The sequence below is a fragment of the Ailuropoda melanoleuca genome, chromosome 14 (genome assembly GCF_002007445.2).
Source record: "Ailuropoda melanoleuca isolate Jingjing chromosome 14, ASM200744v2, whole genome shotgun sequence".
Classification (NCBI taxonomy): Eukaryota; Metazoa; Chordata; class Mammalia; order Carnivora; family Ursidae; genus Ailuropoda; species Ailuropoda melanoleuca.
The window spans coordinates 58835793-58862476 of NC_048231.1; the positions used below are offsets into that span (position 1 = coordinate 58835793).

At 35.5% G+C, this 26684-nt stretch overlaps 1 protein-coding gene and 1 long non-coding RNA gene across 2 annotated transcripts in view; one reads left to right on the plus strand and one right to left on the minus strand.

Annotated features, from left to right (window-relative positions):
- MIB1 (mindbomb E3 ubiquitin protein ligase 1) overlaps positions 1-26684 on the plus strand; it is a 128678-nt gene that overhangs the window by 67890 nt on the left and 34104 nt on the right. The window contains exons 11-12 of the mRNA XM_034643299.1: positions 6948-7145; positions 9791-9942. Of these exons, the coding sequence (XP_034499190.1) occupies positions 6948-7145; positions 9791-9942 (350 nt within the window). The remainder of the gene's footprint in view (positions 1-6947; positions 7146-9790; positions 9943-26684) is intronic.
- On the minus strand, positions 20919-22797 carry LOC109489145. Its single transcript, XR_002142096.2, has 3 exons — positions 22711-22797; positions 22156-22278; positions 20919-21002 (listed from the first exon to the last, which is right to left on the minus strand). It is a non-coding gene; the product is annotated as an uncharacterized LOC109489145 (long non-coding RNA).

Here is a 26684-nt window from a genome sequence, read left to right on the forward strand (position 1 = left end):
CAGCAGGGTTGCCCCTAACACCATTTGTTCTCAAATTTGTCCAAAATAACGAAGAGGAGAGGACACTTACTGAGTTATTCTGTGAAGCCAGCATTACCCTAATATCACAGCCAGACAAAGATAGTATAAGAAAACTACAAACCAATATCCCTTGTGAACATTGACGTAATATTCCTCAATAAAATACTAATAAATCATATTCAGCATGTTAAAAGGATTATACACCATGCCGTTGGATTTATTCTTGGAATGAAGGATGGTTTAGCATACAAAAATTGATCAATGTGATATATACCACATTAACAGAATGAAGGGGAAAAACTATGTGACCATCTCAATTGATGTAGAAAAAGCATTTGATTAAATTCAATACCCTTTTATGATAAAAAGCAGCAAACTAGGAATGAAGCCATATATGAAGAAGTCATAATAAAGGCCATATATGAAAAACCGAAAACTTGTCCTCTTGGATCAGGAAAAAGATAAGGATGCTCACTCACTTTTCCACTCAAATTCAACATGGTAGNTGCTCACTCACTTTTCCACTCATATTCAACATGGTACTGGAAGTCCTAGCCAGAATAATTAGGCAAGAAAAAGAAATAAAAGGCATTCACACTGGAAAGGAAGAAGTAAAATTATCTCTGCAGATTATATGATCCTATATGTAGAAAACCATAAAGTTCCACACAAAAAACTTTTAGAACTAATTAAGATACTCAGCAAAGTAGCAAAACACAAAAGCTAGTTTCATTTCTGTACATTAACCATCAACAGTCAATAAAGGATATTAATAAAACAGCTCCATTTATAATAGCATCAAAATAATAAAAAAATACTTACAAATTAACTTAACCGAAGAGGTGGAAGACTTGTACAGTGAAAAATATAAAACACTACTGAAAGAAATTAAAGAAGATATAAGTAAGTGGAAACATATTTCATGTTCATGGATTGGAAGAATTTGTATTATGTCCAAACTGATTCACAGATTCAGGGCAAATCTTGACATAATCTCAGTGATGTTTTTTTTGCAGAAATGGAAAAATTCATCCTACAATTCAGTATGTCATCTCAAGGTACCCCCAAATAGTCGAAACCATGTTGAAAAAGAATAACAAATTTGGAAGACTCATTCTTCCTAATTTCAAAACTTACTACAAAGCTACAACAATCAGAACAGTGTGGTACTGACATAAATACAGATATATAAACCAATGGAATGGAAGAATGGAATAAAGAGTCCAGTAACAAATCCTTGCGTACATGGTCAAATAATTTTTGACAGGGATGCAAAGACCATTCAGTGGGGAAAGGACAGTCTTTTCAATAAATGGTGCTGGGAAAACAGGATATCTATGTACAAAAGAATGAAATTGGACCCTTACCTAACATTGTCTATGGGAATTAACTCAGTAGGTCAAAGACCTAAATGTAAAAGCTAAAGGTATAAAACTCTTGGAAGAAAACATAGGGCAAAGCTCTCAACATTGGATTTGGCAATGATTTGTTGGGTCTGACACTGAAGGCATAGGCAATAGACAAATTGGACTTGATGAAAAAAANTGGAAGAAAACATAGGGCAAAGCTCTCAACATTGGATTTGGCAATGATTTGTTGGGTCTGACACTGAAGGCACAGGCAACAAAAGAAGAAATAGACAAATTGGACTTGATGAAAAAAATTTTTTTTTAAAGATTTTATTTATTTATTTGACAGAGATAGAGACAGCCAGCGAGAGAGGGAGCACAAGCAGGGGGAGTGGGAGAGGAAGAAGCAGGCTCATAGCGGAGGAGCCTGATGTGGGGCTTGATCCCATAACACCGGAATCACGCCCTGAGCTGAAGACAGACGCTTAACCGCTGTGCCACCCAGGCGCCCCTGGACTTGATGAAAATTAAAAACTTCTGTGCACCAAAGGACCCTATCAACCCTGAAAAGGCAACTTAAAGAATATGGGACAATACTGGCAAATTGTATGTTGGATAATGGGTTGATATCCAAAATATATACAGATTTCTTAAAACTCAGCAACTACAAAAAAGCCTGATGCACAACTGGGCAAGGGACTTGAGTAGACATTTCTCCAGAGATATATATGAATGGCTCATAAGCACATGAAAAGATGCTAAACATCACAAATCATTAGGGAAATGCAAATCAAAACCACAATGAGATACCACCTCACACCTAGTCTGATGGCTACTGTAAAAAAAACAAAACAGAAAATAAGTGTTGGTGAGGATATGGAGAAATTGGAACCCTTCTGGACTGTTGGAGGGGAATGTAAAATAGGTATAGCTGTTGTGGAAAACAGTATGATAGTTTGTTAAAAATAGAATTACTATGTGATCCAGCAATTCCATTTCCGGGTTATATACCCCAAAGAGTTGAAAGTAGGATCTCAAAGATACATTTTTACACCCGTGTTAATAGTGTTATTCACAGTAACTAAAACTTGGAAACAACCCAAGTGTCCATGATGTGTGAATGGCTAAACAAAATGTGGTATACACATACAATGGAATATTATTTAGTCTTTTTTTTTTAAAGATTTTATTTATTTATTTATTCGACAGAGATAGAGACAGCCAGCGAGAAAGGGAACACAAGCAGGGGGAGTGGGAGAGGAAGAAGCAGGCTCATAGCGGAGGAGCCTGATGTGGGGCTTGATCCCATAACACCGGAATCACGCCCTGAGCTGAAGACAGACGCTTAACCGCTGTGCCACCCAGGCGCCCCTGGACTTGATGAAAATTAAAAACTTCTGTGCACCAAAGGACCCTATCAACCCTGAAAAGGCAACTTAAAGAATATGGGACAATACTGGCAAATTGTATGTTGGATAATGGGTTGATATCCAAAATATATACAGATTTCTTAAAACTCAGCAACTACAAAAAAGCCTGATGCACAACTGGGCAAGGGACTTGAGTAGACATTTCTCCAGAGATATATATGAATGGCTCATAAGCACATGAAAAGATGCTAAACATCACAAATCATTAGGGAAATGCAAATCAAAACCACAATGAGATACCACCTCACACCTAGTCTGATGGCTACTGTAAAAAAAAACAAAACAGAAAATAAGTGTTGGTGAGGATATGGAGAAATTGGAACCCTTCTGGACTGTTGGAGGGGAATGTAAAATAGGTATAGCTGTTGTGGAAAACAGTATGATAGTTTGTTAAAAATAGAATTACTATGTGATCCAGCAATTCCATTTCCGGGTTATATACCCCAAAGAGTTGAAAGTAGGATCTCAAAGATACATTTTTACACCCGTGTTAATAGTGTTATTCACAGTAACTAAAACTTGGAAACAACCCAAGTGTCCATGATGTGTGAATGGCTAAACAAAATGTGGTATACACATACAATGGAATATTATTTAGTCTTTTTTTTTTAAAGATTTTATTTATTTATTTATTCGACAGAGATAGAGACAGCCAGCGAGAGAGGGAACACAAGCAGGGGGAGTGGGAGAGGAAGAAGCAGGCTCATAGCGGAGGAGCCTGATGTGGGGCTCGATCCCATAACGCCGGGATCACGCCCTGAGCCGAAGGCAGATGCTTAACTGCTGTGCCACCCAGGCGCCCCGGAATATTATTTAGTCTTAAAAAGGAAGGAAATTCTGACTCATGCTGCAATGTTAATGAACCGTTTGAGGACATGATGCCAATTGCAAAAATGCAAATACTGTATGCTTCCATTTATGTGAAGTACCTAGAGTCGTCAAAAATCATAGAGACACAAAGTAGAATGATGGTTTCTAGGAGTTGGGGAGAGGGCCAATGGAGAATTGTGTGAAATGTATAGTTTTAGTTTTGTAAAATGAAGAGTTCTGGAGATGGATGGTGATGATGGGTGCATAACAGTATGAATGTGTTTAATATCACTGAATTTTACACTTAAAAATGGTTAAGATGGTAAATTTTATGTTATTTGTATTTTGCCACAGTAAAAAAATCATTTAAAAACCATAATTGTAATTAAGGCATGTTAAAGATTCAGCTCAGTTCCCATTTTGGTTCTTACTAGCTAGTAGGCACTGTGGTGCATCCTGGGAATAAAGATGACCAAGATACAGTTGTAGCTCCCAATAAGCTCAAAGTCACATAAACGTGCTTGGAAACAAATAATTATACTACAGTGTGACAATAAAAGAGGTAAGTTAACTTCGTGAGAGGGGAGATGTTGGAGGGTAGGGGTTGCCTGAGTTGAGTTGTAAAGGATGTCTGTTCTAAGCCAACAAGGTGATGGATAAGAGCATTGAAGTCTGGGGTCAAATAAGTTGTACATGAACAGAGGGGGTCAGATAAGTTGGTAAGTTAGAGTTTTATATGTGGGACAATGACAGCAGCAGGTGCGGTCCACAGAAGTAGGCTTTAAAAGAGGTTTGTTCATTACATAGTAGAGTTACATTAAGGAGTTTTAAACATAAATGTTGTGCTTTACAGAGGGAATTCTGGGGTGTGTGTGTGAGTGAAGAATAGACTGGGGTAAGATAAAGCGGAGCTATGGCAGTAAGTTAGGTGAGTGAGAATCAAGGCCTAAATTAATTAGTGGTAGAACCGGAGGAAAGAGAAGAGATCTGAGCGTAAATTGAGGAGTAACAGCTATCGAGTTTGGTGCTTGTACATATTGTGGCTCAGGGACATGAAGTAGGTGAGCGTGACTTACAGATAGGATTTTGATGTGGTCTCTGGTTCTGTCAGCTAAGCTAGGGAAGACTGGAATGAGAGGAATGAGAGTAGATTTTGCAGAGTTCACAGGAAAGCGAGGGGGATAAGAGGGTAGAAAGAATCAAGATCAGTCTTAGATTTAATCTGAAGCCCCTGCACAAATCCTTCCAGGTAACTTTACTGAGCTCAGCTGTAGTATTGTCCCTCAACATCTCACTCGGTGCCAGTAGCAGTCATAATAACGAGCTTTTTTTTTTTTTATTAGTTTTATTTGAAATACTTAAGATGGATTCAGAAGAAAGAACAAACCATATTAGTTAAGATCTTTGTGCAACTGAGGTTTTTTATTTGGAAGAAAAATGAAATGAATTTAATTGTTATTTTCTAGTGTATGTATTTTCCAAATTCTTTAAATTTTTTCATGTATATCCTTTTGACATACATATATTAAGGTTTTTTATTTTTTATTTTTTTTCACATAAATTGATGACAGGACCTGCATAACAGTGTTACAGTGTTTTCTAACAGCCATAAACATGTGGTACATTTCATAAATAGTTCCTGTTTTTATTCAGTGTTAGTGGATAGATGTCCTTTTGAACATAAGGAAAATCACTTACGTTGGCTTAAAAATTGTCAGAAAAAATAAATCTAAATTGGAGGGTAGGAAGAGCTTAAATCTAAGATTCTGAAGCATACTACTAGAGAGGTTCATCTCTCTGTCTCTCACATACTCATATACATGTAGACATAAAATATTCTTTTGTAAAAAGTTTGTGTCTCTGGGTTGTTTAAACATAATGCTGCTCAGAGGAGCATGAGTTGACTCTTTCATGCGGTCGTATGCCAGTTTCTTTATGCTCAAGGTTGACAGGTAACAAAAACTCTTACTTTGGCTGAATCATAGTTTCCTGCCTTTTCAGGGGTGGTTGTCAAATTGTTGTGGACTCCTACACGAGCAGTTTTACTTTAAATATCTGTCTGAGAAAATATGCCAAGACCAAAGACTATTTTGAATCCAGCAGCTGTTTTGAATTAACTCTTGTTTTGTTTTTAATTTAAATCTGTGAAAAGTAGTTCAAATAATCCCAAGTACTATATGGATTTTCAAACCACTTGCTAAAGCTGGAGTCCATGAGGGAGGGGGTGGGACTATGAGTTGGGAACCACTGCTCTGGAGAAAGTCTTAAAACATGCTTGCTTCTGGGTGTTAAGATTTGAGATGTAGTCTGGAATAAAGATAATACCCTTATAATACCCATCTCTGCCTGCACCTGGCAAAGTAATGGGACTTCTTTTTTGATGTGGACTATGTATATTATCTTCATAGTGCAGTACAGGTATTTTTTTCCCCTTTAAAAAGTAGTTTCTTAAAAGGGTCACCTGGGTGGTTTAGTCGGTTAAGTGTTGGACTCTTGATTTTGGGTTGGGTCATGATCTCAGGGTTTTGAGATAGAGCCCTGTTTTGGACTCTGCAGAGTCTGCTGGGGATTCTCCCTCTCTGCACCCCTCCCCTGTGCTCACACATGCTCTCTCTCTTAAAAAACAGAAAAAAATGTTCCTTACATTAAAAAAAATTTTTAAGCAATCAAATCTTTTCTCTACCTCTCCTCTCCAGAAATGGGCCTATTATAAAAGGTAAGGCATACCTACTTGATTCTTCTGAAATAGTTTTGGAATTTTGGATATAGGAAATTATGCTGATTTGTGTTTCATTTTTATCTTTTAAGGTGGTACTTGTTTTTTTTCCTGTTCTTGAATGTGCAAAAGTATACGCTCACCAGCTAGAGATAACCCATGTTAATATGTTGATATATTTCTCTCAAAGTTAATTGAGATCACAGTTTGGCATCCTTTCTTCTTTAAATTACTCAACTAATGTTTATATAATTTTTCTGTCATTAAAAAGCCTTTGTAAAATTTTTAAATGGAAAAATGTTTATGTATAGTTGTATCATAATTAAGCGCTTTTCCTAATGTTGGCTTATCATCGTGGCTGATAAGTTAGGAGTAATGAAAGATCAGACTACTTCTGATGTAAGTATTGGTCCAATATGTATGTGACATAGTGTATTGATCCAGGTTCATCATTTATCTTTGGAGTTAATCACTATTCAAGTGAATTTCTGGTTATTTTGTTGACTTTATTCTGTGTTTTCTTTTCTCACATTAATTCTTAATGAATTATTATAGCTTCAGGTTTTATTTTTCTCTCTAAAATATTCATTCACTAATTCAGATTTAAATGCTGACGTTTAGGATAAAGATGGAGATAGAGCCGTTCACCACGCAGCTTTTGGAGACGAAGGTGCGGTTATAGAAGTGCTGCACCGGGGCAGTGCTGACCTAAATGCTCGCAACAAGCGCCGGCAGACGCCACTTCATATTGCTGTCAATAAAGGCCATCTTCAGGTGGTGAAGACTTTATTGGACTTTGGCTGTCATCCTAGTCTCCAGGTAAAAGCTTTAATGATGTATATTCTGCAGGCGTTGCTAGGATTCTGTTAAGAGGAAATACTGAGTTCTGTGGTAAGCATTCCTTTGTTATCAGTTCATTTTTGTTTGATCATTCTATGTGATAAAATTGGCAGCTGTTCTTCTTAGAAAAGCCTTTTTAAGGAAAGCGTCAGTAGACTGGTTTTATGTGGAGGGTGGGGATGGGGACTTCGTTGCAAAAATACCAGCTTATGAATTGATTTAACTTTATTGATCATGACAGTGAGCTTCAGCAGCTTAAGGAAGTATAATAGGCTGCATTTAATGATAGTTACTTTATCTAAATTATTTTAATTGTAGCTTAATTTATGTTCAGGTCTTGGTCTAGTCATTAGTTTAGTCTTGGAAGATTTTCTGTTTTGGAAAATATACAGGGTTTTAGGGTTGATTTTTCTAGTAGGACCTAATTTTTGAGGCAGGAGTCACCTAAGAAATGATTCCTGTCCATAGTTTTAGCAACCAGATGGATTCGATTGGATAGACGTCAGAAAAGCAGCAAAGAAGAAAAATAGAAGTAATGGGACTGAGGGTTTGAGAACTGAAAGAGTTGGAGATTTTATTCAGCTAGATGGTTATCAGAGACTGATATTTCTGAGGTATAACATTTTGGAACTGACAGGGTTTGGAACTTAGAGCCTCTAAGTGGATTATAGAATTGGAGGATGGGGGAGGAATTACAGGGTGTTAATCTTTTGAAGGAGAGATAATTTATACCCATTGATTTTTTTTTTTTTTTTTTTTTTTTTTTTTTTTTGCTCTGAAATGGGAGACAAAGGCATCTGTTGAGAGTGAATGGGGAGCAATAGGTATAGGAAAGGTAATTGAGAAGAGTGATAAATGTTTGAAATAGCTACTGTGGGGACCAGAAGGAAGGACAGATCAGGGCCCATGGAAGCTTATTCCAGCCATGTTAAGAGCCTATCTCAAGCTGAAGACATGAATTTTTTTTTTTTTAAGATTTTATTTATTTATTTGACAGATAGAGACAGCCAGCAAGAGAGGGAACACAAGCAGGGGGAGTGGGAGGGGAAGAAGCAGGCTCCCAGCAGAGGAGCCTGATGTGGGGCTTGATCCCAGAACGCTGGGATCACTCCCTGAGCTGAAGGCAGACACTTAATNACAAGCAGGGGGAGTGGGAGGGGAAGAAGCAGGCTCCCAGCGGAGGAGCCTGATGTGGGGCTTGATCCCAGAACGCTGGGATCACTCCCTGAGCTGAAGGCAGACACTTAATGACTGAGCCACCCAGGCGCCCCTGAAGGCATGAATTTTTAGTGCCACTAGATGGGAGGCTAGAAAGTGGCTGATTGGATTGAACCTGGGTTAGGAATTTGTTATGATGGTAGATGAGTATATGCCTGGGATTGGCCAGTTTTTTCTGTAAAGGGTCAGATGATAATTTAGGCTTTCATGTAGTTTCTATCATGACTATCCAATGCTGCAATTGTAGCATGAAAGCAGCCATCGATAATACATAAATGGATGTGTGTGGCTGAAATCCAATCAAACTATTTACAAAAACAGGTGGCAGGCTGAAGTTAGCAACCATGGTATAAATCATAGGTATGACTTAACTGAGAATAGTATTTATGAAACTATGAAATAAATGAGGTCGAAATTACCCATTTATGCACATAACTGATAGTGAATAACAGCTTACTACTAAATCAGTTCATTAATGAAAAAGGTAGTCAGCTTGAAAAAAAGGAAGACCAAGACTGCTAAATTTTCTTCTACATTTGTTTCTATTTTAATTAGCCACTTTCCTGCCCCTTGAAAACATTTAGATTAATATTTTCACCCATGACTACATAATATATTCAGCTGGAGGGCTCTGAAAAACTAAGGCCTGGGTCTCACCCCTGGAGATTCTGGTTTATTTGGTCTGGAGAANGCCTGATTTTTTTTTTTTTTTTTTTTTACGATTTATTTTTTTATTTTAGAGAGCATGAGAGAGTGCTGCACTCATGCATGAGCAGGAGGGGCAGAGGGAAGGGAGAGAGAATCCCAAGCAGACTGTGTCAAGAGTGGAGCCTGATGCAGGGCTCAGTCTCACAACCTTGAGATGATGACCTGAGCTGAAACTAAGAGCTGGCAGCTTAACTGACTGCGCCACCCAGGCGCCTTGTGCCTGGGTATCATTTTAAGGGCTCCCCTACAGATTCTAAATGTGCAGCCAAGGTTGAGAACTATTGACTTTTAATTCATCGGTCTAGGGCCCCAAGACTGGCGTAGGTTTGTTTTGAAATTTTAGGGCATAACAATTACTGGTAGGAATATGGTATAGTAGGCCGTTTAAAACTAATGAATTTTGGGGGCAGCTTTTCACCTCATTAATTTTTGTAATTAGCTGAATCATATTTCAGGTACTTTTTATTTTTCCTTTTCTTTGGTAGGCTACAACATGTTTATTCTGTTCTCCATATAGATTGAGTATGAGTTTAATATAATGAGGCTAATGTTTGTTGTCTACGTCTTAAAATTTAACACAGGATTTTTATTGACGGCTACTGGATATGGTTTCTGTTTAGAAGTTCAGTATACATATTAATATTACATGTGATATTTGGTTCAAGAACTAATGAAAGTTTCTTTAAATTAAAAAAAAGGATTCTGAAGGTGATACCCCTCTTCATGATGCAATAAGTAAGAAACGTGATGACATTCTGGCAGTTCTTCTAGAAGCTGGAGCAGATGTTACCATTACAAACAATAATGGATTTAATGCTCTACACCATGCTGCACTAAGAGGAAATCCAAGGTAAAGATCTCACCTTTACTATTTTATATGTAGTTTAAAAATATTTTCCTAGTGCTGGTTCTTTTTTTCTGATGTTGATGAGGAAATAATGGCTTATTTTCGTAGTTTATAAATTATTTTAAAGTCTGTGGAAATTATGTCTTCACTAAATTAGTTTTATATTATTTTTTATTGTTAAACTAATACAAGTATTATGAAATGACTATTGTAATTTATATATTAAATATGGATGTAAAGTATCAAGAATACTTGCTTATATCTAAAGATTTAATTAAAATGCATTCCATTTTGAGATTTTCTTTAAGATCATTCTCATTGTATCCTCTCATCTCACGTTAAGCATTTGCATGATTTTTTTTTTTAAGTAGGCTGTGTGCGCAGCGTGTAGCCCAACACAGGGCTTGAACTCAAGCCCTGAGATCAAGACGTGAGCTGAGATCAAGAGTTGGAGGTTTAACTGACTGGGGCCTCCAGGCGCCCCATTTGCATGATTATTTTTTTAACTTGTGGCTTTATAAATAACTATTAAGTACCTGATTCCTTATTAATAATATAATTATACAAGCTTGTAGTGTAGATATTCCCCAGCCATTGTTGACAATAGTGATAGGCAGTCTACTAGAAAAAAAATTTGCTGGTTATAGTTTGAGAAAAACTTCTGGGAAATCACAGAACTCAAAGGATCTGCAGAGTCTCACAGAACGGGAAAGTACTTAGTTTTGCTTAATCTAGAGCTTTACGTGAATGAATTTTTGGGAACAACTTAACCTTGAGAAGCATTTTGGGAAATTGCATTAGATGTCTTCAGTTCATAGTTGAATTAAGTTTGTATACCTTGACGAGGGAGCTAGCTGTTCCCTTTGAAGTTTATTTTGACAGTTTATCCTGAATTCTTTTTTTAAAATTGAGATAAAATTGACATATAATATTGTTAGTTTCAGTTGCGCAATGTAAAATCATTTCATATATGAATATATTATTTCCACAATAAGTCTGATTAACATCCTTCACCACATGTGATTACAAATATTTTTTCTTGTGATAAGGACTTTTAATATTTGCTCCCTTAGCAACTTTGAAATATACAATACGGTATTAACTAACTATATTATATCCCCATGAATCCTTGTCCTCTGGTTCCATACTGCATTTTTATATCACATATCCTTGTAGTTTTTGCTATTTTTTTAGCTTCTTAGGATCACCACTAGAGGGTGAGCACAGAGAACAAAAGGATTTTACTGCTATCGCTTGTTGATGCTCCTAACAATGGGTATATAATGTGGGAGGAAATAAATGACCATATTTTATATTATGTCTTGATTTGTTTTTCAAATTACAAATATTTGAACACCTCATACTTTGGCTGTGTGGAGGAGACAAAGTAGTATTATATGTTCCCTGCCTTTCAAATAGAAGATGTTGATGAGGATAGCACTTACCACAGGCAAGGCCTCTACTAAATGGTTTACATGCATTATCTCCTTTAATACTTTCAACAGCTTTTTGAGGCAGGTGTTAATATTCTCTTTTTTATAGATAAAGAACATGAAGCTTATAAAGAGAGGAATTTATGTATTCAAGATCACACCGCTGACTAGTGGAGCAGCGAGAAGTTGAGCAACAATCTGACTTGATAGCTCTTAGGGGCGCCTAGGTGGCTTAGTTAAGTGTCTGACTCTTGATCTCAGCTCAGGTCTTGATCTCGGGGTCGTGAGTTCAAGCCCCATATTGGGCTACGCACTGGGCATGGAGCCTAATTTATTTTATTTAAAACATTTTTTAAATTTAAATTCAATTAATTAACGTATAATGTACTATTAGTTTCAGAAAAAGGGGTCAGTGATTCATCAGTCTTGTATAACACCCAGTGCTCATGACATCAGGTGCCCTCCTTAATGTCCATCACCCAGTTATCCCATCTCCCCACCCCCCCCAGCAGCCCCGTTTCCTATGATTAAGAGTCTCTTATGATTTGTCTCCCTCTCTGATTTCATCTTGTTTTATTTTTTCCTCTCTTGCCTTATGATCCTCTGTTTTGTTTCTTAAATTCCACGTATGCGTGAGTTTATATGATAGTTGTCTTTCTCTGATTGACTTATTTCACTCAGCATAATACCCTCTAGTTCCATCCACATCATTGCAAATGGCAAGATTCCGTTTTTTTTGGATGGCTGAGTAGTATTCCAGTGTGTGTGTGCATGTGTGTGTGTACACATACCACATCTTTTTTATCCATTCGTCTGTTGATGGGCATCTGGGCCCTTTCCATAGTTTGGCTCCTGTGGACATTGCTGCTATAAATATTGGGGTGCAGGTGCCCCTTCAGATCACTACATTTGTATCTTTGGGCTAAATACCCAGTAGTGCAATTGTTGGATTATAGGGTAGTTCTATTCTCAACTTTTTGAGGAACCTCCATACTGTTTTCCAGAGTGGCTGCGCCAGCCTGCATTCCCACGAACAGTATAAGAGGGTTCCCCTTTCTCTGCATGAAACCTATTAAAAAAAAAAAAGGAATAAGAGCTCTTAACTACCTTATATTACCTTTTCTGTATTATGGTTTCAAGACTGAAACACATGGACAGTGAATGATTTAACTAAGAATGTATTAATACATCCATCAGTCCCCTTACTGCCTCTTTGTTTAGGGATATCTTTGACCACTCTCTCACTAATTCTCAACTTCCAGGTAGTTCTCAAATTCCATTTAGTCTACTAGTCTTTTTCCAATCAATTCCATTCTTCCTATCCCCCCCCTTGTTGCTGATCTAATTAAGTACTCACCACTTTTACTTAAACTATTATAGTATCTTTTTAATTGTTCTCTCTGATTTCACTCTTATCTCTGATTTAACTTTCATACAATTACCAACTTACCATTCTAAAGGCATTGATATAATGGCTCCTCTCCCTTGTTCCCAAATCTTCAGTTGCTTCCTGTTGTATACATAGAATAAAATTTGCACACCTTGAACTTGGCCTTCATACCCATTTGTGGTGTGTCTTAAGCCTGTCTTTCTCTCCCACTAATTAAAATCCCTCTTCCTACCTTGCCTTTCAGCTACATTATGCTGTTCCCCTTTTCTGAAATATTTTGTCTACTTTTTTCATTTATTTAAGCATTTTCTTTAGTGAGGATGTCCTTACCCCCTTTTCTTCTTGATCTTAACCATCTTTCTTTCAGAGATCCTAGATCTCATCATTGAAATTATTTTCTGTTTGCCCTATACTAACTTGTTCTTTGTTCTTATTTTATTGCACTTTATGTCTGTTAGTGTAGTATTTCTCTTTCTGTTAAAACTGTGAGCACTCCTATTCATCTGTGTATCTCCCACAATACCTTGACTGTGATAGGGACTTAATAAATGTTAGTCTTAATTTGACAGAACAGTGCTAGATGTCACAGGATTTTATGTGATTACTTACAGATTCTGTAGAAAAACCGCTAGAAGTTCAAACAGCAAATATTTCAGATTAGAATGGTCACAAGGAGATTTTATTGGGGCGCCTGGGTGACTCAGTTGAGCGTCTGCCTTCAGCTCAGGTCATGATCCCAGGGTCCTGGGATTGAGCTCCTTGGCAGTCTCCCTGCTCAGCCGGAAGTCTGCTTTCTTCCTCTTCCTCTGCCCCCCACCGACTCGTGCCTACCCCCCCCCAAATAAATAAATGAAATCTTTAAAAAAAAGAGATTTTATTGAGGGAATTTAGTTTATCATACATATTAAATCAAAGTTTAAGATAAACTGAAAATTGAAGTGTTTAGGAAATGAGTAACCTTCAAATATTTTTAAATTGATTCACTTTACTGGGAATAGGGGTAGTATATTTAATAATGGTAATAAGCCTATACAAGGAGAAGAGAGTATACTAATATTTCTTCAATTCTTGCATATATCTTGAGAATTCCCCTGAAAATTTATAAGGGTGATTCCTCCAATCAAATAACTGGTGTCAGGTGACATTAAAAAAAAAGGAAAAACATTATTTTTTTCTGCAGCAAAGTGGTGCTTTAGTTAAAGCTACATGATTTTTTTTTATTCCTATTTCCTTAAGACATTTCATGCAGTTGTGAGTATAGATTGCCAGATAAAGAGTATGATTTTAATTGGACACTAAATAGCGTCAGAAGATAATACAACTTACGTATCAGTTGAAATTGCAAATTGAGGTAGTTTTCAGTTCTTTTTTTCATATCAAATTTTTTATTCTTAAAATATGCTTTTCTTCCCTTGTACTGATCACTGATGTCCAAAGACAGAAGGAATCATTTTTGGTGTACTCAGAATTTTTTTTAAAAAGTCTTTGGCCTTCACACTTACTTGAGAAAAGCAGATATAGTTCATTTATTATTTCCAGAACCTGAAATTAGCATTTTTGAGTAAAATATTAGATATGATTAATATGTGCCAACATTTTCCCCTTTCTTATAAGCATTTTATAATTTATACTAACGAATCTATTACCTTGAATTATAACATTTTAATTTGTTCTTTGTGACTTTGTTTTAAACTACAGTTATACTTCTTTAGTGTACTGGGCTTAATTGTTGAAATTCATGTGTAGTCAGTTTTAATTGCAATTGATGGTACTTTTGTTAGTGTAATTCTTAGCTAATTTTGAGGTTTTTCTTTTATTAGAATATATATAATTTCTACAGTGAATCATTTACATCATTGCAAATGTAGCTTAATACCAGCACAAATGTTTACTTATAATTATTTCAATTTATTATGGTTAGCAGTATGGAAAAGTTTCCAAAGTTTATATGTGCACGTGTATACATGTGGGATTTAAGTAGCATCTATTCCTTAACTTTGCTGTGAGTAAGCAGTAATAATTTTTCAGCCATAAGTTAATAACACAGAGTTATTGGTTGTGCTTTTTAAAAAGAAAATATAATATCCCTGATTATCAAAAATATATCTAGATGTCCAATACTTTTGAAGAATATACTTTGAAATCTAGATTTCAAAGCCTTAGATCAATGTAGATTCTGGATTTATAAGCTGATCTTGATTTTTCCTCATGGTATAACAGTAACTGAAATAAATACATTAAGAGAGAAAGAGTTATAAAGCCGTTTCTTTTCTTTCAGAATTGTGGGTGACAATATAAGCTTTCTTTTTTTTTTTTTTAAGATTTTATTTATATATTTGACACAGAGAGAGACAGCCAGCAAGAGAGGGAACACAAACAGGGGGAGTGGGAGAGGAAGAAGCAGGTTCCCAGCAGAGCAGGGAGCCCGATGTGGGGCTTGATTCCAGGACCCTGGGATCGTCCCCTGAGCCAACGGCAGACACTTAACGACTGAGCCACCCAGGTGCCCCTACGATATAAGCTTTCATTCTGAGACGCTGAGTATTTTGGTATCATGGTTTATAAAATTTGGAACATTTTAGAATAGCAATTACAATATGTCTTAATATAAGTTTTTTTTTTTTTTTAATTTCAGGACTCTTTACCAAGAACCGTGCTTTTTCTTATTTTTGATATTTAGAGATATTTTCCTTGTAGTTTAGCCATATTATCTTTTTTGTGTACAGGTGAAATTTCAGATTTAAATGAAGAGCAGGAAGCATTTCTCTTGTTGAAAATGAAAACGAAAACGAAATTTCTTTGGAATGGCTTTAGTTGGCACATTACTTAGGNTTGTGTACAGGTGAAATTTCAGATTTAAATGAAGAGCAGGAAGCATTTCTCTTGTTGAAAATGAAAACGAAATTTCTTTGGAATGGCTTTAGTTGGCACATTACTTAGGTACTTTCTGTGAGGATGTTGCATTTTTAGCTCTTAATTAAGTTTTTAGATCTCCTTCACAGGCATGAAAATAAATTAGCAGTATTCTCTGCAGAGCTGGCCAAAAACCAGCTACGTGTTTTAGAAGTACTGATATTAGGTAGGTATTTTGGAGGTACTGTTAACAGTTTTATAAAGTTACCTTATATAGTGTTATTTACAGATTTTTCTTTAATATAAATTGAGTGTGAAGAGTAGCAGCAAAATATGAATAGACCACATGATGTGATACACTTGTGTTTTTAGGTTAGTGCTAAGATAACTTCACAGGCATTTCTTACTTACCTGTTTATTCCCACAAAGGCACATATTAAATCTTACTGAATATGTGAGCAACTCATAATTTTCCCTCTAGAATGTTATGATACCTTTATATAACTTCTTAAATTCTGAAGTACAGCCTGGTAAATGATACTACGTTGAATATATGAAGATTTGATAATCCAGACCATATCTTCGTGTTTGATGTTTTTCTTATTAACTCTGAACATGCTGAGTGCTATGTATACAAAGTAACTGAGAGAGTATTAAATGATACTGTACTTATAGTGTGTCCATTTTCTCTTATATGCCATACATCCACTCTAAAACACAATGTGCCTTGTAATGCATAAATATATTTAATGTGACTAATTGAAATGTGATTAATATGAGTAGGAAGGCCTAGTAATTTGAATGAAGTGATAAGATTTAATTATGTATGTACTTTCGTGTGCCTACATTCTTTTGAGGGATGATCTTCACTTTGAAATAGAGGAGTGGTCTCTTGAAGATTAATTACTGAAATGCTTGTTTCCATGTGTTAAAGAACATTATATTACCTATAGTTGTATTGCAGTCAGTAAGAAAAATAGAGGGATGTTGGATAGCTTGTCATTTTTCCTCTTCCTTCATTTTCTCTCCACTGAGAGAGAGAGGCTTATGTGTGTATTTTTTTTGTGAAGGACAAAGATGACAGAGAGGAGAGTCATAGGATGTTATTATTAGAAGAGATTTTCATTTTACCACTGAGGAAACAAGTATGAAGAAGTGGAATACCTACATAGTAAAGAGCCGTGATGCTTAGCATTTCCTTTCTTTTCTGAGGATTAAAAACTTTTGTTTTGGAGTTGGAAGAACTAGATACTGTTTCATTCTCTGCACAAGATATTCTGCAGAATCGTTGATTTTCTTTTTCACGTTATCTGTCAATATTCAGGTAAATAGCAGTAAAATTAAATGCTAATCCTGTGGAAGATACTGACCCGACATTTCTAGTGTATTAATGTTACATTTTTCTTTAAAATATGTGCATGTCCTGGGAACCACACTGGTGTTCCCACTATGTTCAGGTAGGTTTTAGGTGACCTTCCCAAATCTTTTCTTCCTTTGAAGGAAGTGTATTATTTTTTTTATGCAGCATAGGCTACATTTCATTAGCGTTTCTTTTCTGAAGGATAAAAAAATGTAACACCAAGATAGTAAGTAAGTAAAATTATTTTATTTGCAATCCTTAAGTCATCCACACATTTTTCATAAAACTTTTTATAAACATTGTTAACCACTATGGTTCTCTCAAGGAGAATTAACAGTAACAAATTATTTGATTTAAACTACAATCTGAATAATTTAAATAAGCTGAAATTAGTCAACATGTGAGTGATATTCATAAATGAAAACGTTGACTGTCCTGTAGTAATCAATGCATAGCTACAGCTGGTTGAAGGGGACCAAATCCATTGAAGAGGCGATTTGGTTCCATTTTACCAGCTCTAGCAAAGCATTGCAGTGCTGGCTAGTTTGGGATACAAAAGAGTTGAAATGATTTTTATTTGTACAATTATGCTTATGGACTTTCTACAAATGTTAGATTCTCATATCAGTACTTCAGTCATTACATGTAAACCTTTCTATTTTGAAGGCACTTTTCCTACTATTTTCTACTCGAATGGAGCAGAAGTCTTTGCCCTTTAACATTTTGTTGATGCATTAAGGAATTATCAGTGTACAACTTTGCATAATTCTTAAGTGTAGACAATAACCTGTTTTAAAACCAACACCATTTAAAGTAACAAATAGACCTTGATGTATTTCAGAGTACTATTTTGTATTTCTATTTAGGCAGTGTACCAAGTAAGTATGCTAATAGGGAAGAGTACTGGTAACCTTTCTACTGCTGCTCCTTTATTTAGTATTATACTTGAGGGCTAATAGCAAGTTGCTGACAGGGAGGGGGTGGAGGAATATGAATGGCCTTAAGAAAGTACCTCTGCCCTTTGGTTTATAAATAGATCACATGTGTATTCAGTGTATTGCTTGGACTTGTGTTGAAAGGAACTACTACCACGCATGCCAGCTTTTTTCTTTGTTTTTGCTTATGTAGTGTTACTAATCATAGGTTAGTAATTTAACCCTTTTCAAAGTCTGTTTCCCTGACTGAGTTCTCCATAATTTTGGGTACAGATTGCCTAGTTACTTCCATTATCAGCTTAATAATACATGGACTTGTAGTGGATAGCTATAATCAATGAATTTGAGTATTCAAATCTACTACATGAGTAATACTTTAAAAGTCAGTACAGCAAATTTTTGTTATGTGATTTCAGTGTTGCATTTCAGTATCAGGGAAGGGGTATCTTCTGAAATATACTTGTAAATAAAACTTTGAGATATTATAGTTTTCGTATAAAGTAAGTGCTTTCAGTGAAATATAAAGAAACAGTTACTGTTTTGAACTAAACTGGGAAAAGGTCAGCACTAATTCAGGCAGTATTCAGACAGTTCTCATATTAAGTATATTCTGCATCTGCTGGTTGGTAAGTATCATGCTGCTGGTGAAATTAATGTAACTACAATTCTTTCCATTTATTCTAATAGAAATGAAACAGGTGTTAAATTGCCTGGACTTAAGTGCTGAAGATAGCAATAAAACTGGCTTCTATTTTTACTAGTTATATGGGAGCTGTTTAGCAGATCCAGTTGCTCAAGTGTGCTTTTGGATGGCAGTTCAGTTTCATATACTGGCCATATCGGGGCAAGGAGAGGCCATGGAAAAAAAATAGTACAGCATTTGATAATGTCAGCATCTGTTATCCCTGTCAGAGAGACAGTTGAAATGTTTGAGTTACACCAGTGTCAGCAGATGCCCAGAGTTTACTATGTACTCAGTTAAAAATGAACAGCTGATCTAAGTGATGGATGTGACATTTTAGAATGATTGAAAAGATTCAAATATGTTCAGTTAAACTTGTAAGCACTAGAATCACTATATAATCTTACTTTTTAAAATGAATAGTAGATGCTGTCATTTTATTTTCTGAGGATTATATACTCTTAATATTATAGCAATGAGACTCTTTGTCACCAGGGTGTTTTAAAATAATTATTAAAAACTTTCATACCTATAGAATAATGGATATAATTTTTCTATTTTATAATGCTCTATAATTTTATAATGTTATAAAACATGAGTATAGTAATACCCTTTGAGTAGTTTTATAGAGGAACCTGTACTTTTGAGATACATATTTTCAGTTATAACTGTAGTTAACCTTAGAGCCATTTCTGTTCAACTTGGGACACATAAAAATTTTCAAATATCATTATGCTTTTTATACACGTCTGAATATTCCAGTTGAACTAATACTTTTAGTAAGAAGTGATTAGAGTATATGAATATTAGCATTTCTTTTTTTCTAAATCTATCATAGTAGCTTGAAACTGGTACTGCTTATAAAGTATTGCCAGCTGCTTTATTATTTGTGATTTTTGTTAATATATACGTGTATATTACTTAAAAGAAATTTTGTATAAGATACAAAAAAAAATTGTGATATCTCCAACACACTACAAATACCATGTTTGTAAAAATTGAATTGCTGTTGCACAATACCAGTGGAAGGTGATTATTCTGTCTGTGTAAATTGGTTTCTTGACTATAGTGTTTTCATTTTATATGCCCCTATGGAGAAAGCAAATTCAAGGATAATATCGATAATAAATTAATTTCTTTTAAATATTTGGCAATCTGTTACCAATGTGCCCTGTTAACCTACAACTATGGTGCAGAATTTTGTCATTTTTCCTGCATAAATCATATGTTTTAATTTATTCTAAGTACTAACAGCATTTAAAGCAAAAACTGGGTTAAGGGCCTGATTAACTTGAGGACAACCCCCCCTTTTTTTTTTTTTTTTTTTTAGAGTAGAACGTTACTTAAAAGATAGTCTTTTCTAATTATGACTATGTAGCTTTCACAAAAGAAAGCTTAAAACAACAAAACTTGCTTCAGAAATTCCTCTAATGTTAGTAGACTATAAATTTATTAAACTATCAAGAGCAATTGTTAAAATGTAATGATGTCAGTTTTTGTTATATCTTGTTATTCTTAACAAATCAGTTGATTCTAATGCGATATATACTTCAATTAAGATCATATTGTGGAGAAAGAAAATAGGTCATGTGTATCCCCTGTATCCCTTATTCTTTTGTTCTGGTAATACTGATTTCTGTATTCTGTATTCAAATTTTAATCATGTGAGCACTTAATTTAAAAATATGTAAAGCATAGTATATTTTAAACTTAAAAGATTTAAAAAGAGTTTCATGATAATTTTAAATCTCCTTAGTTGAACTTTTTTTTCTTCACAAAATAGAAATCTTCCCAGCATTTAGTTCCCATCTAAAAGTAGTAGGTACATTTTTATGGTGTTAGTATTGCCAAAGGTCATCTCTTTGATACCAGGTTAATTTACCATATGAAGGTCATTCACATAGAAAGAAGCAAAGGCTTCTTTTAGCTGCAGTGTAGTTCCCTCCTGGCAGTTTATTGCCTACCAAAAATACATACTTCTTTACATTCCATAGCATTGTATGTTCATATGGGTACATAAAGAAGTATGTACTCTGAGTAGGTTTTACTAAGTTGTTAGCTGTAAAAACATGAAATGTTTTATTTTCCCATTTGTTAGTAAAACATTCAGCTTACTGATACAGAGTAGTGGTAGATCATTTGCAGAGACTATCAAAGACTAAACTATAACACATTTACCTGAAGCGTGGCATTAGTGCCATTTATGGCTCCTTGTTCTTGGTGGATATAGACACTTCTAAACACTAATCAGTTATCTGTTGAACTTTGTCCTGCTGGTTGTTTTTGCAAGAGATTCATAGAATCAGTGGAGTTTTTACAGAGTATATTTCAGAAATTGGTAAGATCAGCCTAGTGTTTCTTCATAGTCTTCAGAGCGAATTTCTTCTTATTTGTAGTTTGCTTCTAGATCCTACAAGTAGATAGTAATGAATTCAGTGCAAATTCTTTTTACAAGCTAGATATCTTATTGAAAACTTAACCAGTTAACTAATTAGTACTTCTTCTGATATTGACTCTAAAGTTGAAAGAACAAGGAGAAAAACTAGATCTTTTTAGAGTGTGAGTGAACTGAATTTTTAAGGATGATGAATTTTTTGTTATTTTTTTTTAAAGGTCACAGATAAGGAACTCATTATTATTTGAAGACTTCTTTCTCATTTCTTTGTCTTTATTAATTACTTACCTGAATTTTACATTTTGGTGCTTTTGTTTGGGTTGAATACATATTTGAATAGATGTATAAATACATCTATTGGTGAGTTTGGTTTTTTCGATTCTTTAATTTTTTTTAATATAAAGGATAACTACCTGCACCATCAACTTTTCTAAAGTCTCACTGAAAAGAATTGAAGGGTGTTAGCCTGTGGCACTGGGGTTCGAGCTTGATCATTTAGCTTGAAAGGACATTGTAGTTGGAGAGTTGCCTTTAATTATTGTGGTATTAAAAGGTTAGTTTAAAAGAACGCTGTAAGACATTTTCGTATTCAGGAAAGGAGAAAACAAAAAGGCAGGGAAAGTAGAATTTCTGCAGCCTGTGATAAACGTTAGTGCAGCTCAGAGAGAGCAGATCCGAATGCAGCAGTAGATGGCCCCGCGCTGCAGCAGTCAGCAGTGCAGTATTAGGACTCACCATGCACATTCTCATGTATTTTTGTGACCAACTAAAAGTCACATTAAAAAGTATTTTGTGATCTGCCAAGTCTCTTGGTTAACTAAACCTTGAAATAGACGGTTAATAGTTTTTTAAAAAGGTAGTGTCCTTTGGAAGCAGGATGTGATTTACTAAGGATGCAAAATCATTATTTAATCTGAAACAAAGACTAAATTTTTAGTAATGTCAGTGACAGTAATGGATTTGTATATTTTTGAGATCAAGAATTATCTGATAAGATACTTGAAGCAACATTCCTTTTTACACTACATAAGCTGTCTACTTGAACTGTGAAATTAGGCATTGCCGAGATAAACTTTAACAATAGAAGCATGTATCGAGTCAATAATAGGTAAGCATGCAGAAAGTCATGAGCATCCTTAAAAGTGCAGGCCCCTTGTGGTGCTGTTACCTGTAAGCTTAGTGCCATGCAGCATTTGCAGGAGGAAGAGAGATAATGACCTAGAGAGTCACATCAGCAGCCATCTCCTCTTGATTGTTCCTTCACTCTATTCGCTGATTCAGCACTTCTTTCCTTGAGCCGAGGGAAGCAAGGGGGCTGTATGAGTGAACACAGAACCTCACCTTTTAAGATACATTTGAAAAACAAATGAACAAACAAAAAAACTCCAAATAAGCCATCTTTTCCCTCTCCCTTCCCTTCGCCTTAAAAAAAAAACAAACAACAAAATTGAATCAAAGTTGGCCATTTGATTTGGAAGGTCGTATTACCAGTATTGCACAGATACGACCTTGTATCTGCTGTACAGAAAATTAAGCAACCAAGGAAGGTTGGTATAATGGCCAAGAAAAATGAGCCTTGCTCATTTTCAGATGAAATGCTTCAGAAGAGGGGAGAAAGTTAGAGAGGAAGTTAATTTTATAATCTAAAAAAGAAAAAAAGCCAAACACCAAAGCACACCTCACTCCCCCCAAGTAAACATTCACCCTATTTTCCTTTGCCCACCAGAATACATTAGGTTCTTCTGACTTCTCAGGAAATATTCTGTATCTTTCTTGCTGTGAAGTTGTTTTTTGGTTTTTTTTGTTTGTTTGGTTTTGGTTTTTAGTTTCCAGGATTAATTGGTAGATCTGTAGTGAAGCCACCCTGTCATATCCAGAGGTCAAGTCTGCAAGCAAGGTCAGGACTTCCACATGGTCACTACAGAGGTTAACTTATATTCTTCTCTCAGTGGCCACGGGCTAAACTGTTACAGCTTTATAGGCAGCTAAGCATTTGAAACATGCACTCCCAGGCAAACAGGCTCTCTTGTGCCTCTCTCTTCCCTGACCATATTTAGTCAACCATAGCAAAAAATAGTCTCTCAGCTGTCGATTGTCGATCCAAAAGCTGAGGAAGCCTCTATCTTGCTTTCTGCCTATTGATTGTTCATCCTGCGGTCCACACACTGCTTTGCCATTTGTTCTGCCCTTTTTTTTTTTAAAGCACTGCCAAATAAAGCGGTCTCTCATATTTCCACTTACATTTCCCAGATTTTCACTGAGCTTGCGCTGAGACTAGGAAAGCCTGATGCGGCTGTCACTATACTTAGAAGCACTGCAGAGAAAAAAAGGAAAGAGGAAAAATATTACCCTGGCTAGTTGCAAGACAGTCTTTAGACAGATCTGGAACAAGTAAAATCCCTCTGCTGCCAAAATATATTTCATAACCTAATTTTTTGCTGGTAAAAAATTTTATGGATGATGATATTTTACATAACTGAAGGCCTGAAGATATTTTGCAGGGTTATCTTTAGAGCTAGTTATTGCTACACATGCTTCTTAAATTTAAGGAATAATATTTGAGTGGAAAATATGTAGAAATGGTAAGTAGAACCTATATATTAAAGATGGAGAGAGATCATTAAGGAAGAGAAGAGTAGTGTGTAAGTGAAGTCTTAGAAAAGTGCTACTTAAAACTTTTAATTCAGTGTCAGTTTCAGTTAATTTTTTGTAGTGCTTAGACGAGAAATGGTCTGGAGTGCTTTTGAGTAATTGTGTACTTTTATATTGAAACTATATTTACATACAGAACTATTAAAATGCATTTTTATTCTATTTCATTTTCAAATGTGAAGTATTTTTTTTCCTTCTTTTGACATTGCCATTCCTTTTAAATTTTTTGAAATAACATTTAGGCGTGATCATTTCTACTTTACTAGAGACTATGAAATAGTCATTAACCTAATCTATAATGAAGCATAATAGTATATGCTTCAAAGGAAAAATACTTTTGCTCTAAATTTTAATAGCATATTCACAATAAATTGTAATATTGAAATTTACCTTTTTAACCAAGGAGAAAAGAATATTATAACGTCAAATCTAATGTACTTGTGGAGATACAGTTTTAAGATTTTACAAACCTGAAAATGCCCAAGAGAAACTTTGTTCCTCCTTAAACCAAATCTATACCTTGTTCTTTTTTTTTTTTTAAAGATTTTATTTATTTATTTGACAGAGATAGAGACAGCGAGCGAGAGAGGGAACACAAGCAGGGGGAGTGGGAGGAAGAAGCAGGCTCATAGCGGAGGAGCCTGATGTGGGGCTCGATCCCATAACGCCGGGATCATACCCTGAGCCGAAGGCAGACGCTCAATTGCTGTGCCACCCAGGCGCCCCTATACCTTGTTCTTAATTCAAATACAGTATTCTGTTAAGTATTGATTCAATTAAGATTGAAGAAAAACTATTACCGGTTTTTTAAGCTCATTCTCCTACCTGGGAAGTTTGTCCTTGACATTCTTTTTGTCTTTAGCATTGAATACCACAGCAGGTGAATTATTTTGGACTGCTGTTTTAAAGCAGTGACATAAAGAGTGCCTCTGTAGACATTCGGCAATTTTGAAGAGCCAGCTTTTCTAGATATTGGAATACTTTTACACATATTGTGAGAAGATGACACGTCTCAGTTTAAGATAGGTTAATTTTCAGGTTTCTAAATCGCCTCATTTTTTTCTAACCATTTTGTAGTGGTGAAAGGTTTTTTTGTTGTGGTGGTTATTGTTTTTGTTTTTAAAGCAAACATATAACGTGCTGGGCACTCTTCTAAATAAACCCTTTTAAATTTTCAACTTCTTTGAGATAGAAACTGTGATTCTTCTCACATTTTATAGATGAGGCAACCAAGGCATAGAACTTAAATAACTGCTCGTCACCAGCCATTCACCTTGCTAATGCCAGAATTTGAACCCAGATAGTTTGGCTTCAGACTTTGAGCTCTTTACCACCACACCATGGTCCTGCTCTGGTTTGTAATAATGAAACCAGTGAGGGAATTACCACTCTTGGGGACTTGAGAGTATACCAAAAATTTAATAGGTTGCTAATACCCTTGCCTCCATTATACGCAGAAAATGACTGTTCATTTGATTGTTTCTTCCTTTGTTCCATTCAACAAAACTTTGAGCTTGTTTTACTAGGCATGTAAAGGGAATATAAAGATAAATAAAACGGGGCCCTGGCTTAAACATAGAAGGAGAAATAAGAACTCACTGGTCATTTAAGAGATAATTTTGGTTGTCTTGAGTTTAAGAATACTCGAGTACTCAGCTTTACATCTCTTCTGCAGCCTGAATTGTTGCATGTCTCTTTCTCATTTTGAGCTAAATTCTATTCTTAATGAAATTAGGCTAAGTTAATGAGCCTTCTAATTGTGGTATCTGTCAAAAAAGAGTTTGGGGGGGGGAAATAAAAGCACACCAAAAAAAGAATTTGAAAACATCTAACTAATGTCTATTCACTAGCTATAAGTAGATGAAAGAAACTATAAACCCAGCTATATTCATTTATTAAAGTGATTGCCATGGATAGCATCTGGGTATATATCTTCCCAAGCTTCTTGTCTGCATCCATTCAGATGGGGGTGGGTATCGAACAAAAATATGTTTAGAATATCACATACTGATCTGCTTTTAGTATGCCCTAAAGAACTTCTGCTTGGGATTGATCAGCTTTCTTAGTAGGTTCCTTTATGAATTCTGGACTAACAGGCTTTACTAGTTTTATTATTTGAGGGATTGTTTATTAACTTAGCAAGCATTTAGTAAACAGCTCGTGTGCGCTGTAGTTCTATTCTAATTTTTTTTACATTAATATGTAAGACCTCCACAGTTTAGCTCCTTGGGTTTGTTTAGAAAAATGTTGCGTATCTCTAAAGAAAGATTGTAAAGCATGGCAGGCCCTAAAAATGGACCCACTGCCATTTGACTGCTACATTCCAATGTAGACAGCTGCTTGTCCCTCTACTTCTTAGAACTCATTTGTTCATCATTCAGCAAACGTTCGAGTATTACCATGTGCCATGGATTATACTAGGCACCACTATTAGTTGTTCTGGAACTTAATGCTTCTTTGGCACTATTCACAAATGCCTGCTTAACTGGTAGTAAGATCTTATCTTTAAACAATCCATGTCCTTAACCTCTTGGAAAACAACCAGATTGAGAACTAAAGAAGAGTGTTTGGGCATTAGGGAAAATGCCTCCAATAGTTATATACTGTGCTGTACAGGTGGGAACCTGTTGACTCAATAAAGTTACTGATGTGCTGAACTGGTAACACCTGATCCCAGCAACCCTGTGAGCCTGAGTGCTTGCAGCGTAAGTCTCCTCTTCAGGAACGACAGAGCTGCAGGGGACAGCCAGCAGCGGCTTGCCTGGTTGGATTGTGGCCTCCTCAGATTATCCACCCCACGTAAGTGGGACTAATTAACAGAATGGATTGGTTCTAAAGTGAAAACTTGCTCTCTGAAAATCTGAATTTTGCATTTTAGTAGTAGGATTTGATTGACTTTATAGAATGTGATCTAGAAAGGACTGGGATCATTTTTGTCACTTTTGACAGTAGCCTGAAATTACCATCTTTCTTTTGCTCTGATACTTCAATTACACATTTTATACTGAGAGGAAAAAGCAAAAAGATATAAGGTAGTGAGAGAAT